At 56.8% G+C, this 17847-nt stretch overlaps 1 protein-coding gene across 2 annotated transcripts; it reads right to left on the reverse strand.

The window, feature by feature from the left end:
- Window positions 1–1261: 1261 nt before the first annotated feature.
- On the reverse strand, window positions 1262–14019 carry Rbm38 (RNA binding motif protein 38). Of its 2 annotated transcripts, XM_032904711.1 has the most exons (5): window positions 13668–14019; window positions 13277–13363; window positions 13019–13142; window positions 12475–12529; window positions 1262–2489 (listed from the first exon to the last, which is right to left on the reverse strand). In XM_032904711.1, the coding sequence occupies exons 1-5, from the start codon at window positions 13896–13898 to the stop codon at window positions 2186–2188; spliced, it is 801 nt and encodes a 266-aa protein (XP_032760602.1). In that variant the 5' UTR covers window positions 13899–14019; the 3' UTR covers window positions 1262–2185. The 2 variants fall into 2 exon arrangements, with proteins under 2 accessions (XP_032760602.1, XP_032760601.1); XM_032904710.1 differs by lacking the exon at window positions 13277–13363.
- Between the last annotated feature and the right edge of the window lie 3828 nt (window positions 14020–17847).

A 17847-nucleotide genomic window follows, 5' to 3' on the forward strand; every position in this document is an offset into this window, starting at 1 on the left:
AGCTGAGATACTGGCTAGAGGCAGTCTGCACTTGGATGCCTTGGTCATACTGAGGCTGGAGACCTGAACAGCAAACAGGATCTGCCAGTGACACGCACACCTCCCGCCCTGAGCACTTCATAGCCGTGGGTGCTCAGGGATGCGGATCCCAGTGAGCAGGGGTAGGTCCCCAGGGAAAGGCCAGCCAAAGGGGCAACTGGACCTCGGTTAGGCTACAGGCTCTGGGCAAGCATTGAGCTTTTCACATGGGAAGGACAGCAGCTGGGCCCCACTCTATCGCCTGTGCCCACCTGCACTTAGCTCCAGGAAAAGGCTCCGTCAGGGAGCAGGGCCAACTGCCCCTGCAGAGGACTCCAGGGCCCTGCCCGCCCCTCTACCCAGCCTCCCCTGGGTTATGCCTGCGCGCTGCCTGTGTGCTGGCAGCCGGAGACACTGATGACACAAGTCCTGTCCTCTCCTACACCAGACCTTTCACCATGCTGCGCCGGGGTGATGGGGACTCTGCGGCTTGCCACCAACACGTGCGAACACCCCGTGGGAAACTGTCCTATAGCAGGAATAGCAGGTATCGCCGCCCTTACTGGTGGCAGTGCTCCTGGCTCAAAAGGGCGCCTCTGAGGTCTCTTAAGCTTGCTCTGTCAAGACCCAGGAGGGCACTTTCCAGACCTAGGGCCTGTTCTTGGGCTGCCACCAGCTGATAAGAGACAGGAAATGTACTGGCTTCGAATGGCCTTCCTGATAACCCTGGCAGTGCCCGCCACCCCTCCCTGGCCCCACACTCTTATCAGCAGCAGCAAATGTCAGCTGTGGGTTGAGAGCCCCACACTGACCTCCTGACCCTTCAGTGTTTGCAAACTGACACTGAGGTAGAGGCTTGGGATGAAAGCAAACCCAGTCCTGCTGGCCCAAACAGGCGTGGGCCACAGGAGCAGGAGGAAGGCACAGCTCAAAGTCAAATCAAGGGGAAACCAGAACAGGTCTCCGAGGGACCCAAGGACAGTGCAAGAAAGCAGTCCCAGGTCCATGTCTAAGGACTTGAGCATCAGGTCAACAGTGGGCCGTGCCTAGTCCTGGCTGCAGCAGATCCCTACCTTGTGGGGCTGGAGCCCTCCGGTTCAGACTGCTGGACGGGGCACACTGGAGCAAGCCCTGAACTAGTGACCAGCAGAGGCTAAAGAAGGTTAAGGATTTGATGGACAACTGTCAAAAACCCTGGACATAGGACCACCATGGCATTGAGAGAAAAACCTCAAAAAACACCTTTTTCTTTAAAGAAAACAAGTTTTATTTTTTATAATCAGAACATTCTAATAAAAATATTATTATAACATTACTCCCTCTGTCCTCCAGGCCTTGACTAACAGGCATGCTGTGGAGTGCCTACACACTGGCTCCCTGAGGTAGGTGTGGAGGGACCCACTGCCCAGCCTGTGGGCAGCCCATGCTGCCAGAGATGCCCACTCCTCCCCTCCCAGACGTGTGTGGGCTGGACCTTCTCCCTGTGCAGCTAGGTCATGCTCCAGACTGGTACAGGTGACAATGGGGGGCTGGGTGGGCACAGAGCCTGCCTGAGGGGCACAGGGCCAGGAAGAAGGCCCCCATGGCACAGCAACAGACACCTGAGAACTCGCCCTGGCAGGCACCTCTGCAGGTGAGGTGGGCAGCATCAGCAGGCAGGAGCCCAGCCCCCTGCAGGGCTGCAGTTTGTGAGGGCAACCCTGCGGGGGAGGGGCAGCTCCATCAGTGACACCGGCACAGAGAAATACTGTCAACTGTCTCCACAGGGAGCTACTGACCAAAGCCAGTCTCTAAGTAAAAATAGGTTTGGGGCTCTCGGTGCTGATGGTCTTGCCTGCACCACAGAAAATTCCCAGCAGGACATGGCACAGTGCTTCGGCTGAGGGCACCTGGGCGGGGTTTCGGGAACCCGGATCCACCAAGAGGACAGTTCCCAAAGAGGAGGGAGGACGTCTTATGCGTCCCAGAGTAAGGCACCTAGCACGGAGTGGCTGCAGAACTCCCAGAGTGTACCTTCCTTCTCAGGCCCTTCCTCAAGCTCGGCAGGGCTGCAGAAGAAGCTTGCTGGTGCCTTCAGGGCAGGTGGGCCCCGGGGCCTGAGGAGACCCATGTGGTGGTGGCTCCCAAGGCTGGCAGGTGGTGGCTGTGGCCCTGTGCAGGACGCGCCTCACTGCATCCTGTCAGGCTGTAGCTGAGGTGCCTGGTACTGCACGAAGGTGGTGCCTGCAGGTGCCGCGGCAGACAAGGCTGGGGGCATGGCGGCAGGGTAGCCATAGCCCACAAAGCTGGTGGCCGTGGCAGGCGAGGCGGCGTACGGGTACTGGTCGTAAGTGGCTGGAGGGTACTGGGCGTAGGCTGGGCTGGCTGGTGTATACTCAAGGTAGGGCGAAGACAGTGACGGGACAGGGGTGGCAGGGATTACCACGCTGGGCTGTACAATGGCTGGTGGGTAGATGTAGTGGGGAGTCAGCCTGTGGGCCAAGCAGAGTGTCAGTGGCTGCAGATCCGTACCCTGCTCTCGCCTATGTACCTGCTCTCGCCTATGTACCTGCTCTCACCTATGAACCGTCTACAGCGACCGTCAGGTGAGCACCAGCCCAGGGCCTTTGAGCAGGCAGTGCCACCATCCATGGGCTACTTAGCACCACTTCTCACGGTACCTTCCTCCCCAGACTTGACTCCCACTCTCCCTTAGAACCCACTTAGGACACGGTGAACTACAGAGCTCAAGGCCTGTGCAAACGCTCTGGGAATGGTATAGCTCACAGGTCAGGCACCTACCTATCTCTCCCAGAGACACCCACTACCTCCCCAACACCCATCAGGACAGGCACACCCACTGCAGGTCAGGGGCACAGGGCTCCTGGGGTGCTTGTGCCCTGCTGAACAAGGTTCTCCAGAGGCCTTATCCACTGCCCTACAAGCAAGTCCATTTTAAAGTCAGAAAGGCCAAGTGCCCTGTGCCAGGTGACCACACAGGTCCTGCAGCTTATAACATAACTGGAAGGCCCCTGTCCTGTGCCCCAGCCCCTGTGGAAATGCACTTGGGTGCCACCTGCTGCCCTCGGCTGTGGCCTCTCCCAGGAAGCACAGCACCACTGCAGCAGGAAACAGGCTAGGTAACAGGGAAATGACGCACAAGGCAGTGGACCCACTGCTAGGTGCTTGGATGGCCAGCCTCCTGCTGAGCAGGCCTGGTTAAAGAGCTGAGCCTCTCTGGGCCCCAGGCCTGTCTGCAGCAGCAGCACCCCTGCCCCGTGTATCAAGGCGGCACCAGCAGCAGCAGAGTGCCAGTGTCGGAGCACCATGTACCAGGAGTGCGAGCACACAACACAGCTCTCTCCGGGTTTGTCCCAGCTCTGCCTCTGAGCCACTGGAGCCTCAGCTTCACTTAAGACAGGCCCAGAATCCAGCCCAACTCCAGAGGCTGTGCCCTAAAAGGAAAAGCAAACGGCTCCCCAGCCCGCCTGTAGTAGGACGTGGGCATCTCTAGGGAGAAGTCATTCCCAGAGAAACGTGGTGAGGAGAGTCCCCAGCAGCTTGTATGTGTGAGATCAGCCCAGTACAGTGGCATCCACACCCCAGGCCAGGCCACTGCCCACATAGCACTGTTGAAGGAGAAACCCGTGACAGCTGAGGTTGGTGCAGACCCCAGGTCAAGGACATCTAACGTACACAGGTCCAAGAGACCAGGGCTGCCCAAGGCTGTCCTAGGGAGGTGTGGTGCGGGGGCCGAGGGAAGAGGCAGTTCTGCTGAGGTCTGAGGTCACATGTGCATGATTTAAAACAAGACCTCTACTCATCGGTGACAAGAGCAGCATCCCAGCACCCACCAGTCATAAGTAGACAAGTGATACATGGCCTGCGTGTGTAGTAGAGCATTGGCCAACCATGGCCAGCGGGCAGCAGAGCGGCAAGAACAAGTACCACACAGGAGGGCTGGAGCAGAGTGTGCAGGAAGGCACAGACAGGTGCCAGGTGTCTTCGGATAGTCTCCACGTTATGTAATTGAGGTAGGGTCTCTCACTTGAACCAGACCTATAGATTCTATAGACTAGCTCTGGGGACCCTGTCTCTCGTCTTCTGCGTGGTGGGATTACAGGTGAGCTGTCATGTCTACCCGGTACTTCCTAGGTTCTGGGGATCTGAATTGTGGTCCTCACACTTGTGCAGCAAACACGTTACCTAATGAGCCACCTCTCCCCAGCCCCAAGAGCAGCCTCTCACAGCGCACTTACCAAAGGGACAGAGGCCAGGCGGGGCAGAGCTAGAAGAAACAGTCCAGGGTGCAGACAAGAAGGCATCCCTGACCCAGCTGTGACTTTCACTCTGTGCCCATCACCCTCCTCACAGCTCCCCTCTCCAGTTTCAAAGTGCATGGGCAGCTGACCAGATGTTGCCAGGACGACACGCACCAGCACGGATTAGCATCCTTACATCCCATGGGCATCTGACTGCAGCTTTAAGGGCAAGCAACCTATGACAGGAGCCCCAGGGAGGTGTGTGCCCTCCCTGGCTGGCTGCGGTACTCTCTTGATGGGAATGGCACTGATGTGGACCCAAACACTACCTCTGAGCTGCACGAACCCTCTCAGACTCATGCCAGCACACAACTGTGAACAGACACATGGCTGGGCTCTGCAGGACAGGAGCCAGAGCTCAGGCAAGGCTGGGGAAAGTAGGGTCTGAGAGGACAGCAGGGAGGAAGCCCAGCAGGAGTGAGACTCCTCCCCCAGAACCACTCAGCTGCCCCACCAGCTCCCAAGCCCTAGCTGAGACCAAAGCTGCAGAGCAGCAGAGTCCTCAGCACCCGAGACTCCCCTGCCTCCATCTGGGGCCGGGACCACTCCCTGCCCTGCTCACAGGCCTGACCCTCCTGAATCAGAGCTGTGGTAGAGGGTGCTGCTAATGCCTACTCCCTGGCATCAAGACAGGGTCCTGACTGGGTCTGAGGCCTTCCCAGAGAAGTGCAGCTTATCTTGGTGCCCCTACCTGGGTGTGTGTGTATGTGAGGGAAGCCCCCTACCTGAGCGGGTGGGGTCTCCCACCCCCAACCCTAAGACTCAGAAGCGTTCACCAGTTTGAGGCCTTGAGAGTGCCATGTTCTGAACTTCCCCAACCATGAGTAAGAGGCAGGGAGACACCCAATACCTCTAGGGGTGGCATTTGCTAACACGGAGGCTTCTCGCAGAGCCAACCCACAGCCGCATGCGAGGACATGTGCCCCCAGCTGAGCCTGGTTTCCCACATGCCCTGAATGCTGGGGCTCACCCGCATCTGCTTACATCACCTCTACTTGCCTTGAAGCTCAGTCAGGTACCACTGTGACGCCCGACACCATGCCATTCCAAGACACAGACAGGTAGAAAGGCCCAGAGGCTTGAAGGGCCCACTAAATCACCTTTGCCACACTCCAATGGAACGTGATCTAAACCGTCACCTGTGGACACTTCAGCGGGATGGTACTGGTAGAGAACAGGAACACAGCTAACATCTTAAACAGAATTATCCAGCTTCTAACGCCACATGCAGCCATGTAGAGTCAGCTCTCTGCAGTGGGACCCTACTACTGGAAGGCCACCACAGGCACTCAGCCAATGGCAGCACAGCTGGGACAGAGAACACTCTGCACAGTCACATTCTATATTTAGTCTGCACTTCAAGACCCACCTGGGTGCTTATCTGTGCCCTGTCCAAGGGTGGCCGTGGTCCCTGGCTGCGAACTTACTACAAAGCCCCAACCCTTCTTGCCTGAGACCTGAACTGTGCACATGCGCTCGCGCTCTGTGTGTGTCCGTGTGTGTGTGTGTGTGTGTGTGTCCGTGTGTGTGTGTGTGTGTGTCCGTGTGTGTGTCCATCCAGAGACTTCCCTAGTGCCCCTCAGTCAGACTCAAGAGGTAAGAATGCCAGCTACCGGGGTTGGGGATTTGGCTCAGTGGTATAGCGCTTGCCTAGGAAGCGCAAGGTCCTGGGTTCGGTCCCAGCCCCCCAGGGGAATGCCAGCTACCACTTGACCTTCATCAAGCCCAGTCCAGCAAAGGCACCAGCCTCTCGACCACCACACGTCAGTGACAGAGTGCTCTGTAGAACTCAATGCCCTCCATGTCTCAGTGCACCACCCACGCAAAATGCTCCAATGCTGCTGCTGCTCTCCCTCCCTCCCTCCGACCCCTCTGGGCCAGTGCACTGACCCTCTCCCATACCATTTCAAAGAGTCTCAAAGATTTCAAGCCCCTGTCAATGCAGGGACCAGCGCCTTCCAGCACCTCCCTACTGGACTAGAAGCAAATGCAAATGGTTTCTGTGCTTCCTCCATGGCAGCCCACACCTACCTCTCCACTTGAATCTCTCCCCGAATGCCTGCTGTCCTGGACTCTGCCCACTCCAAGGTGTTGAAGGTGTTGGCACTTGGGGCACACAGCCCGAAGGTTTCTTGCCCTAACACCATCCCAAGGGGCCTCCTGTCCCTGCGTTTCCTTTCTGAATAAAACCACCCCATTTTTTACTCTGTGTACCTATATGACCAACAGGACAGAGTTTGCTTGTTTCCAAGGTCCCCACGGGCCCAGCACAGCACCGTGGATCCCTGAGCACCCCGGACAAGCCAGAAGACCCAGTCCTGAGAGGGACAGGCTTAGCCCTCAGCTGGGCGATGAGACAGGCTCAGTTCTGCTTGTCAGGCTCACAGCAGGCAGTCTGACCTGATAGCCGCAGTCCGCCCAACAGCTGCCTGGTTCAGCCCTACAATGTCCTTATCATGGCCCTCGCTTGGATAACACACCCTCAGCTGCTGGATCCTCAACCTGTGTGGGAACCCCATACCTTTGGCAGAACTAGGGCCTGGGGAACGCCAAATGGACAGAGACCTTTCACACCCAAGTCTTGGGGGTTAGAACCTAAAGGCAGGGTGACCCACAAACTCCAGGGTAGCTCCCACTCCCAGCTCAGGGGGCTCTGCCATGGAATTCTCAGGCTCAGTCCCAAGCCATCGTCTCCTCACACCCAGAGTTCCGCTTCCTCAGCCTCTTCAGGGAACCTTTTGCCCTTTCTCGAGCCAGGGTAGTCCCGAGACAATTAACCCCACCCCTGTGTAGCAGCAGCAGAAGAGTCCCAGGCCACAGGCCACCAGGGGAGTCTAGGGCTGACAGCTGAGCCATGGGAATCTATCCCACTGCAGTGGCGGAAGAGGTGGCCTCTCCTTACACCAAGTCCAGAGGCAGGATGACGAGTGAGCAGCCAGGAGCCCCGCCTCACTCAGCACAGAAGACCCAGGGTCCAGACCCCACCCCTATCTGAGTCTTCCCTGGTCTCAGCTTCCCAACCAGGAAACCAAGATGCCACAGGCACATCCCCTGGACTCCTGGCTACCCCAGAAGAGGGGTGGGAACTCTGTGGTGACACTTACGGCATCTGTCTCCCCACCCTGAGCACAGCTACCACACATGGCAAGTACTGGAGTTGACGGTGAACGGTGAGCAGTGCCGGTAGAGGCCCTGGCCCTGTATGTAGCCAAACTCAGAAAAAAAACAAAAAACAAAACAAAACCAACTCACTGGCTGCAGCCCAGGGGGCCACTTCCCGAACACAAAGCCACTGCCGAAAATAAAAATGAAAAAGGCAAATGAACCCATTTCACCTTTTCCTCTCCCTGGAGGCCTTGCACCACGATGCTGGAGGCATCTGGCAGCTGACCAGCAGGCCCAGCCTTGGGGTGGTGATGAATGTGTGTGTGTGTGTGTGTGTGTGTGTGTGTGTGTGTGTGTGTGTGTGTGTGTGTGTGTGTGTGTGTGTGTGTGTGTGTCAGCCTGGCAAGCCTCCTGGGAATCTCCTGTGACTTGGACACCAGTTCTCTGGGTTCAGACAGCTGGTGAGTGTTGGCACAGGTGAATGCAAACAGGGAGAGGACGGGTTACTGTGGGAGCCAGCTGGGAACAGCAGGTCCACCTGCACTGTCTAAACCCCGTCTCCTACCTACTTTCAAAGTTGTACACTGTGATGGTCTCCTCCTCCTAGGCCAGCTACTGCCCACTCTGGCATCTTGGTCTTCTCCCCAGGGCCAGGGGTCAGGTGATTCCACTGTCTCAGGTGGGACGGCTGCTGTCCCAAGGGAGGCCTGGCTCAACTCAGCTCTAGAGGGACACCCTCAAACAAGCCCAAAGCCTTGGGAAGCAGGGGCACTGCTCTGTAGCCCAGGGATAGAGAGCTTGTCTGTCTAGCATGCATAAGGCTAGAAGAACCACCTCCAGGGAAAGCAGGAGAATGGAGGCAGGAGAATCAGAGTTCAGCTTGCCGGGCTGTAACACCCTGTCTTAAAAAAGAAAAAGTGACGGCACATGCCTTTGATCCCAGCAACCAGAGAGGCCGGGGAGGCCCACTGCAGGCTCCACACCAACCTAGGTTCCACACCAAGGCCTGTCCCAGAAAGGAAAAAAACAAACAAAAACAAGGAAGACCTGTGTTCTCCTCAGCTCAGCTCTCCAGAGGGGTGGTATCTGTCACTGGGAGCACACTCTGGCCGGGGTTTGCTCTTACATCACCCACAGCCCCTCCACAGCTCTCTACCATCCTGTGTTCCTTCAGCCCCATCATGCTGCAAGGCTCATGGCAGGGAGCACTGTGGTCACGGAGCAGAGTTAGGGGCTCTGGCCTGGCTGCAGATTCCCTCCCACTCCCGATTGACGCGGAGCCTGGAGGGGTGGCCAGGGAGCAAGGCCTGCGCTCCAAGGGACGCCTAAAGTCCTGGGCCAAAATCTTCAAGGGGCCAGTGGGCCACTGGGTGGACTTCATGCCGAGAACACATCTTTGGGGCTAACAGCCTCTCCACGCCATGGCCTTAGAGGTTCCTCAGGCACGTGGTAATAACTGAACTCTGAGAGGAACCTAAGGGCGCCAGAGGCTAGCTTCTGTCTGTCACAGCAGACAAGGACAAACAACAGGTGCAGCAGCATAGGCTACACGCCCTCTGGGAGGGTCAGACATGACAGCCCACGCCTGCTGCCTCCAGACAGGCTGCCAAACAGGAAGTGATGATGGGGGAGCAAGCAGGGCCACCCCTAAGCACCCACAGGTGGTGGGGCGAGCATGCTCACACTGCTGCCCTGGGTCTGGCTGTGTGCCTGCCTGCACTTCTAACTCTTCACTGCCAGCAGGCAGCCCTAGACAGGCCTGCGAGTGTCCCACACCTGCTCTACTGAGGCCTCACTATGCTCAGTGAAAATAGGAGCCCTCTCTGAAGGCACAGGAGCAATGCCCCTCCCCCAATCTGCCCCACTCAGTGTACTGTCTGTGCAGGAAATGTCGGGTACAGTGTGGGGCCCTGTGGGACCGAGACACCACAGCACTCATTTATACCAGTGTGGCACAACTAGCCAATCAGATTCAGCACACATTTCCTGAGGAACAGCCCTGAAGCACCGTTTTACTATGTAGTCCTTGCCACGCTGGGTGCCCAGGTGGGAACGCCCATCTCACTCAGAGCATCTGAGTCAACGTGTATATTCCCACCACCACCACCACCCCTCCCCCAGTCTTTGGGAGACAGACTCCTCCCCAACACCTCTCCTCAGTCCTCATGCACAGGCCTGATATCATGGCGTCAGGACAGACATCTCCATGTGTGTACCAGGCTTATCCCACAGTGAACACAGTCTCTAAAACAATTCCTGCAGGAAAGCCCAAACCAGGAGAGGATGCTGTATGCCGTGGGTCTCAGAGAAAGAACACATGCATCCAAGAGCTGTCCCATGAGGCTCTAGGAAGGGAGGCACGGGCCCAAGTGGCCCCTGGGAGAGGGCAGACCACCACTCACCTACACGGTTCCCAGCTTAGGCCACCAAAGCTCACTGCTGGGCCTGGGCATGCCGTACAACCCCCAGCAGAAACCCCACAGCTTTCCACAGCCTTGGGATCACATGTTCCACACACCACGATCAACTAGTCATTCATGTGGCCCGGCCACCATCACTACTCTACAGAGGTGTAGCCTGACACCCAGCAACCTGGGGACCATGACCTGACCTCAGCCCTCAGGACCCGACTCAGTCGTGGGGACAAAGTGTGATGGGAGTAAGCAGGCCATCTTGTCACAGAAAGGTTCCCCCCAAAAAGCAGAGAGCAGCCTTCGGGAGCCAAAGCCCAGGAAAGGCTCTGATGGCTGCCAGGCTGGAGACAGGCCTCAGTTTCCATGAGGCTTAGGCTGAATGTGGGCAGACACCCTTGACCCTGGGGCCTCTGACAAACCAAACCAACACTTAACCAGGGTGGGGATATCTCCACTGTGCGGCCCTCCCTTCTCACCTGCATTACTGTGCCCCAGGGCTGGTAGAGACCCCCTTGCTGGACAGCCCTGGGTCACTTATCCCCACAAGGGATTACCACATAGGCCCGGAGGCTGGAAAAAGCTACTCAGTGGCTGAGAAGACTTCACCAGATAGGCCTTGGCCCCCAGATACAGTTACATGATGGACAAGCACAGGCTGTACAGCCAACAAGGCCTATTCCAGAAACAGGCATGCAGCAAGCTGGTGAGGACTCTGCAAACAGCAAAGCCAGAGACTCTCTCAGTCTTTCTAAGCCGCTGGGTGGTTCTGACCAGACAGAGCCTCCTCTGTGGTCTGGGCAGCCAGTGGGCTGTGGGTCTTCAGAATGTCAAGGGCCTAGGAAAGTGTACAGCCTGCAGGCTCTGAGCTGCCAGGGTTCCAGCTCCCCGGCAGCCCCAGGCTGACAAAACCAACCGCTGAGTCAGGCCCAGCCAGGCAGGCCAGATTGTTTGTGAAAACAAAGGGGGCTTGCCTGCTGACAGCTTAACTCTGCCTCCCAACTGGGCATCAACAGCAACTGACCCAAGCAGCCAGGCCTGACAGACCACCCGGCCCCCCAGAGTCTGGCAAGCTCAGAACGTGGGATATTCCTCAGAGGAACCCACGGATCACTGGCAAGGAAGACTGGCCAGTCCCTTGTGCCCACTTGTCTGTCGGTTTGGGTCTACACTGCTTGATAACCCAATCAACACTGTAAGGCCACTTTGTAGTCAGTGTAGATGACCCAGCTACTAATCTAGCTACGAATCACTGTGGCCCGATGCCAGATGCGCCCCCGAGTACCAGGGCTCCCAGAATCTGTCCACCCCCAAAGACAGCACTGTGGCCCTGAGTTCAAACCTCACCAAATGTGTAAGTCACTAGCATCTGAGGAGAGCCTTTCCCCATTTTCCAGAAGGCAACTAAAGGGGGCATAGTCAGAGTAACAGACCAGACCTGTGAACCTAGATCTGAGGGTCACAGAGTCCAAGCACTAGTGATCGTGAGGCAGTGATTATTCAGAGCCTGTGGGGAGGCCTGGTCCCAGTGTAAACAGTAGTCACTTATACAGAGCTCAGCCCCAGGAGCACAACAAGCTACCAGAGAGCAGGCACTCTCCTCACAGCCAGCAGGGAGAAGCTAAAACAAAGCTACCAAGGCTGTGTTGTCCCCACAGTCCCTTCCAGACAGCCTAGAACAGGAAACAGATCCCAAGGGAAAAATGACCTGGAACAATCTGCCACAGTAGCACCCCAAGTTCCCCACAGACAAACTCCTGCTCAGTCACATCAATCCCCAAGGATGGTTGTGGAGAATCCTGGTGCCGCCCCACAGGACAGGCACATTTGGAGAAAGCAGGCGTACCCTCCCCAGTCACTGTGCTGGCCAAGTGCAGCTCCAGCCCCAGCAAATGCCCCACTCTACTCCACGCCCCAACCTTGGACACCAACCCGGCAGCCGGGATGGACAAGCCTGCCACCAGTCTGTGTCAGAGTCCCCACCCACCGGCTCATTCCCAGCCAGTCTACACTGGACAAACAGACCAAGTACCAGGGTCCAACTTTTGTGTCCCTTAGGTGTGTGGGTCCTTCCCCAAGCAGCTACAAGGCCTGTCAGTCTTCTCAAGACAGAAAGCAGGGGGAGGACGGGGGACGACACAAAGCAAGTGACTCACACAGAAAGCCAACCAGTGACAGTCACCTACTACACCATTCACAAACATCAAACCTCAGCCGGTACAGACCCACAGTAGCTACCCTTCACGGCACCTGCCCACATCAGAGAGCACCCCAGGAAGAGCCCAGCCCACCAGGTCCAGACCTAACATACACCTCAGAGGAGCTGCCCGCACTCGGTGTGTGTGCTGAACTCCCCACACGCACTGCACAGGTAACAAGTGGGGGCACAGGTGCCCGTGTGACACCTGGCCGAGGCGGTGTCACTTAAGTCGGGGCGAGGTATGCACCAGGCTTGAAGACATGGGTTTGAGAAATGCAGTTAAGTCTTATCTCTTCCTCCACACCCCCAGTACACAATCTAATTTCTCAAAACAGCCATCCCCCCCCCAACCCCCGCCTTTCAGCTCTGAGACTGAGAAGCCCACAGCTGTCCCACCTCAAGGCTTTCTTCCCACCCACAACCAGCTAAATCCACTCACCCGTAGGTGCGCTGGATCAAGGTGGGGTGTAGTTGCTGCACACCAACGGCAAAGCCTAAATAAAACAAGAGGGCAGTTAGGACCGGCATACTGCACCGGTAAGCTCCCGGGGCCCACACACAGGGAGGGCAGAGTAACACATGCCACTCTCTTAGTCACAAAGGACAGCTGCCTTCCTCTCCCATCCCAGCCACCACCTCTGCCCCTGCTAAGTGAACCCTCAAGAAGCAGTCAAAACACATCAAGTCCACAGGTTGTATCAGTCTCTGGATGTCCCCTAACCTCCTGCCTCGGCATCTGACTTCCCCCCTCCCCGAGAGCAGGAGACATTTGAAAACTGGTATCCTTGACCATACACCGCAGAGGGAGGAGGATCAAGCTCCCAAAGATTAGGGGTGGTTGGCCTGGGCTGCCTCTGAAGGCACATGACCGCTGGCTGCCACTCTGGGACAAAGGGGTAGCTGGGGCAGCGTTTTTCCATCAGACAGATACCAAAGCTGAATATAGAAACAAGAAGGGCTGGGGAGAAAGCGCAAACTCTCACCCGTCTGCAGGCTCCTAGGCTTGGCACCCAGGTAGGCCAGGTTCACGTTGGCCTTGCGGCCATCGATGATAGGGTTAGGGTCTTTGCAAGCCCTATCAGCTGCTGCCCGATCTGCCATGGTCACCTGTAGGAAAACAGAGGGTCAGGGGCTTCGGTGGCTGGCTGAGGGAAACAGGGCACAGAAGGCAAGAGGGTTTTGCCCGGGCATCGGGCCCTCTGGGTCTTTCTCCTCCCAGGAGAGTATCTGGTATTTAGGACCCTTGGGGCACTGTCTTCTCTGCCTCCAGGACTGCAGCTCCTTCCGGAGTTCAAGTTCTGAGTGCCTTCAAGGGCAGCGACAATCCCCTGGGAGGTGGAGTTAAGTGAACCCCAAGAGGAGTCGTCCCTCCCCCCCCAACCCCGGTTGCTCTGGCCATCAGTAAGTACCGTTAACTTTCTCAGAGAATTAGTTTGGGGACACTAGAGTGGAAGGAAGTGGGAAACCGTCTTCAAGTCGCTGGCGCTAAAGCTTACGCTTAGTTGGGGCGGCTGGAAAGTGTGGGGGAAGGGCCGACGGCCCCGGGAAGCCCCGGAGTCCCGGCTGCGCGCGGCGGGTCTGGGAGGCGGTGGGGGAGGGGCGGCGGCAGGTGCGCGCGCCGCGGGCACTCACGAAGCCGTAGCCGCGGGACTTGCCGGTCTGGCGGTCGGTGATGACCACGGCCTCCTCGATGTCTCCAAAGCCCTCGAAGTACTTTCTGAGCGATGCGTCGGTGGTGTGGTAGGGCAGGCCGCCCACGAAGATCTTGGTGAACGTGGTGTCCTTCTGTGAGCCGTGCATGGCGCTGGGGGCGGCGGACGGCCGCGGAAACACACTCGGGGCGCACGCGGGCTGCAGCAGCATTGGGGCCGCCGCTACCGGGCCGGCCGGCGCATGCGGGGGTGTCGCAGGCCGAATCCGAGTTCCCCACGCCGTTCCGCGCCGCTCCTCGGTCCGCGGCGAATCGTCTACTCCGCGCCCTGCGAGCCGCCGGCCGCCTTTGTAGCCGGCCACGCCCCGCGGTCACGCCCCCCGTTTCAGACACGCCTTTGAAAGCGGGGGCCGCCGGGAATTGTAGTTCTAAACACGTCCCTCGTGCAAGACGCCGGGCCGGCGAGCGAGGTCACTTAGCTCCTGCGTGCTCGCCGGTATCTGCTTGTCTATCTCGCGGGGCGCCCGGTCCGGCGGACTCCAAGCGGTGCTTGAGTCAGTGGCTTACCCTCGAGCGCCTAGGGGTGCAAACGTACTTGTTAAAGGGTCCGAAGGAGTGCCTCAGCTACTCATGCGCTAATGAAGGAGTGCCTCAGCTACTCATGCGCTAACTCTTCTGTTTGATCCCCGCATCACATAAACCTGGCTGGTGGCACACACCTGTAAACCCAGCACTCAAGAAAGAGAATCAATTCAAGACTACCCTTGACTATATACTAAGTTTGAGGCCAGCTGGGCTAAATCATACCCAAAAAAAAAAAAAAAAAAAAAAAAAAAAGGCAAAGTGGATTTGACATGTATATAGAAATAATTCACATGACGCGTACTTTGGAGGTTCTGTGGTACCAGGACTCTATGCTGGAACTTCAACAAAGGCATACCCCCGGGACACTGGGTTTTCTGTGGAAATGAGGGGTAAATGATAGTGAATACACCGTTTACGGTCTTGTAGGGAGCTAAGAGCCGTGAGACTGTTGGGGAGGACAAAGATGGCTGGGCTTCCTTGTCACTGACATGGGACCTTCTGCGGGGTCACCCTTAGCAGGAAAACAAGCATAGCCTGTCGCCTGTAGAACGTGGGCCAAGGCGGGACCAGGATGCCAGTCTGCAGAACTCTTTTCCACCAGCGCAAATGCAAACGCGGGGTCTCTTGTTGAAGAGACGTGAATTTCAAACAGTCTAGCGGAGTATACGGGTGATCCTAATACTGAGGCGCCGGAGTTGGGAAGATTACGGGTTCATTGCCTGCTACATAGAACTTTAGAGGCCAGTCTGGATCACAGGAAACCATAAAATATAAAAAATATAAAAAAAAAAAAAAAGAAAAAAAAAAAGAAAAAGAAAAAAGGGAATTTCAGCTACAGAAGCAGGAACGATCGGGCCAGGAAGCAGTCCTGATCGAGTGTCCCCCATGTCCCCATCTCTGGTTATCACACTGGGACCTGAAGACCTGGAGCTTTTAGTGGGGTTAAAACTGGTCCGGCCCACTGGTCAAGGGGAATAGTGAGGCAGGCAGCCTCTGGGTAGGCTCAGCCCCAGTAAGTCTGGCCCCTTTCACACAGAGCAGAACCCCCGCGCCTGCTGGCGATACCCCTGCCCAGCGCCACACTTTCTCAGCTTTGCCCTCCTCGCTTTACGTTTCCTTTGCTGTAGGGTTTATTTTCCCCCCAGACACTACCCAGCTTGGGCTTCCTCCTGGTCTAAGGTCTTCTGCTGCTGACTGAGCTCCCTGGCTTCTGGGCTCTAGCAAGTTTTGCTCAAGCTGTAGGGATTGGCAAGAGACATGATGGAATCTAAAGGGCGGGGGCGGGGGTAGGCTCAGACCAAAGACCCCTTAAGCGCGCCTTTTGAAAGCTGGTTAAGCTGTGTTTTCGACTTATTCCTAAAGCGTCGAGACTGCTTGGCCCTGAAGTTTTGAGCCACCTCGGTCGCTTCCTGGGGCTTCAGTTTCCCCTGGTTAGCAGCACCTTGCAGCTGGTGGCAAAGACTGTTGGCTTCAGGGCTCCTCGCCTACAAGTCCCAGCGCCGCCCCGGCCACCGCCCAGCCACGCCCCTCCGCCTCCCAAGGGCCCCGCCCCAAGAAGATCGCTGGGCGGACGCTGCAGGCACGTGCTGCCGCCTGGGCGGGAGGAGGGGGAGGGGATCGCAGAACCTGCGAGAACGCGGCGCGCGGGCGTGACCCCTAGGGTCTGGCTAAGCCTGCGAATCTGAAACTATGGCTGTCGGGGGACGGTCCCTGCTCGTAGCTTCCCCCTGGCTCTTTGTGTGTCTTTATCATCCACTTTTGCACCTGTTCAGGGTCTCCAGCTCCTATGTGTCACCACCCACTGCGTGTCCATTCACCTTGCTCTGAACACATACGCTCTAACGGCCGCGACTCCAGATCAGGGTTGCTATGAATGGAAGCAGACGTCCTCCAAGCTTCATTCCCGAACCGCTCAACTCCAGCAAGTGTATAAATAGGTCTACACAGAAAGCATGCCCGCTAGGCACAGTTGCCCAGGTGGGCACTTAGAAGGGGACAAAGAGGACAGGAAAGAGCAAGCACGGCCAGCGCGGAGTAAGGGATGGTGGCTGTAAAGGCTCAGAAGTGACAGCTGCAGCTACTAACGGAAGCTCACCTCCCAGGCACTTCTCACACAATACGCAGCCAACCTCTAACTTTCTGTCCTCCTGCCTCAGCCTCCCACGTGCTGGAATTATAAGCATTGCACCTCCATGCTTGGCTCAGTGGTAATGTTTGGAGTTCTGGCAACTGCCACCGAAGCACTAACCATGAAATTCATTTGGCCTTTGCGGTGACTGCTCACTGAGGATTTCCCTAGATCAGGTGACTTCACCCAGAAGCAGCCATTGTCATCAAGCTACTACGACGGTTCTCAGGTGGGATGGACTGAGGCTCACTCACAGAGGATCTTGAGCCAATCCAATTCTAAGACCCCACTTCATCCTCCCAATATCCTTCGGAAGCTGTCCTGGTCCCCTGCTGTGAGGGCTGGGAAGACAGAATCCTAGAGAGATAGGTCCAGGGCAATACAGCCAGGTTGGGAGGAGTTAGGATTAGAACTCAGAAGTTGGGGGAAAACCCTTGACAGCTCATCCTCTGGGCTGGAGTCAGGTGCTGTTGGCCATAACCCGGTTCCTCTTACTGTCCGTTGATTAAACTTTGCCTAAACCTGTGTCTGTGCTGGGCTAACAGCACCTGACAAGGAGAAACTCCTCTCAGGCTCAGAGCCCATAGGGCTTCAGGCTTGGGCTGCCCCATTACCCAGCTGGCAAAGCCAGTTGTCAGGAACCTTGACGGTGCAGGCATAGACAGGCTGTCTAGCTAGCTGGCCCTAGAAAGACAGGGGCGGGACTGGGGCTGGCCAGCCCCTGTAACCCTCCTGCCACCAGGGGATAATTATAGTTCTCTCACGGGGTCAGCAGCTCTGGAGGCGGAGACCTTGGCACAAGCCTGAAAGCCCCATCAGCTCTTACTGCCCCTGTGATGCTGTCAACGCTGGCCCGTGCCGGGGAGGATCCATTTCAGTGGGGAAATCCTGCCCCGGAGCCAGCAAAGGCTAGATAAATGCCAGAGACCCAGCAAAGGGATCAAGTGACCAGAGACTATACCACAAGGAAGTAGGAGACAGCGTCTTGGAGCGAGCTGGTTCTTTGAAGATCTTTCTGGACCCAGGGGTCAGCAAGGTGACTCGGGGAGTCAAATGTGTTTAGGTGAAAGCCCAGAGACCCAAGTTCAACCCCAAGAACACAGGAAAGGTAGAAGGAGAGAACTGACTTGACAAAATTGTCCTCTGACTTGCACTCGAATGTGTATACACACAGAGAGAGAGAGAGAGAGAGAGAGAGAGAGAGAGAGACAGACAGACAGACAGACAGACAGACAGACAGACAGACAGACAGACAGAGAGAAAGCGCTATTGCGGCCAATGCTTCCACCACCACCACAGACAAAACAGTAAAAAACAGAGAAACCCCTCACACTCTGTTCTAAAGACTGCCTGAATGTGAATCTCTGCTGTTGCTGCCTTTCAGGCACCTCAGGCAGGATGTGGGTGGCATCAAGGCACCAAGGCAGTGGACATGGAAACCTGTTGTG

Source organism: Rattus rattus, chromosome 5 (genome assembly GCF_011064425.1).
Source record: "Rattus rattus isolate New Zealand chromosome 5, Rrattus_CSIRO_v1, whole genome shotgun sequence".
Classification (NCBI taxonomy): Eukaryota; Metazoa; Chordata; class Mammalia; order Rodentia; family Muridae; genus Rattus; species Rattus rattus.

What these genes read in the sequence shown, in the direction of transcription:
- Rbm38 (XM_032904711.1), bottom strand. Translation starts at nt 13,898, where the DNA reads ATGCTGCTGCAGCCCGCGTGCGCCCCGAGTGTGTTTCCGCGGCCGTCC. An exon ending in GCCTAGGAGCCTGCAGACGG is followed by an intron (nt 12,530 to 13,018) that starts GTGAGAGTTTGC and finishes TGTTTTATTTAG; the next exon opens with GCTTTGCCGTTGGTGTGCAG. An exon ending in TTGATCCAGCGCACCTACGG is followed by an intron (nt 2,490 to 12,474) that starts GTGAGTGGATTT and finishes CTTGGCCCACAG; the next exon opens with GCTGACTCCCCACTACATCT.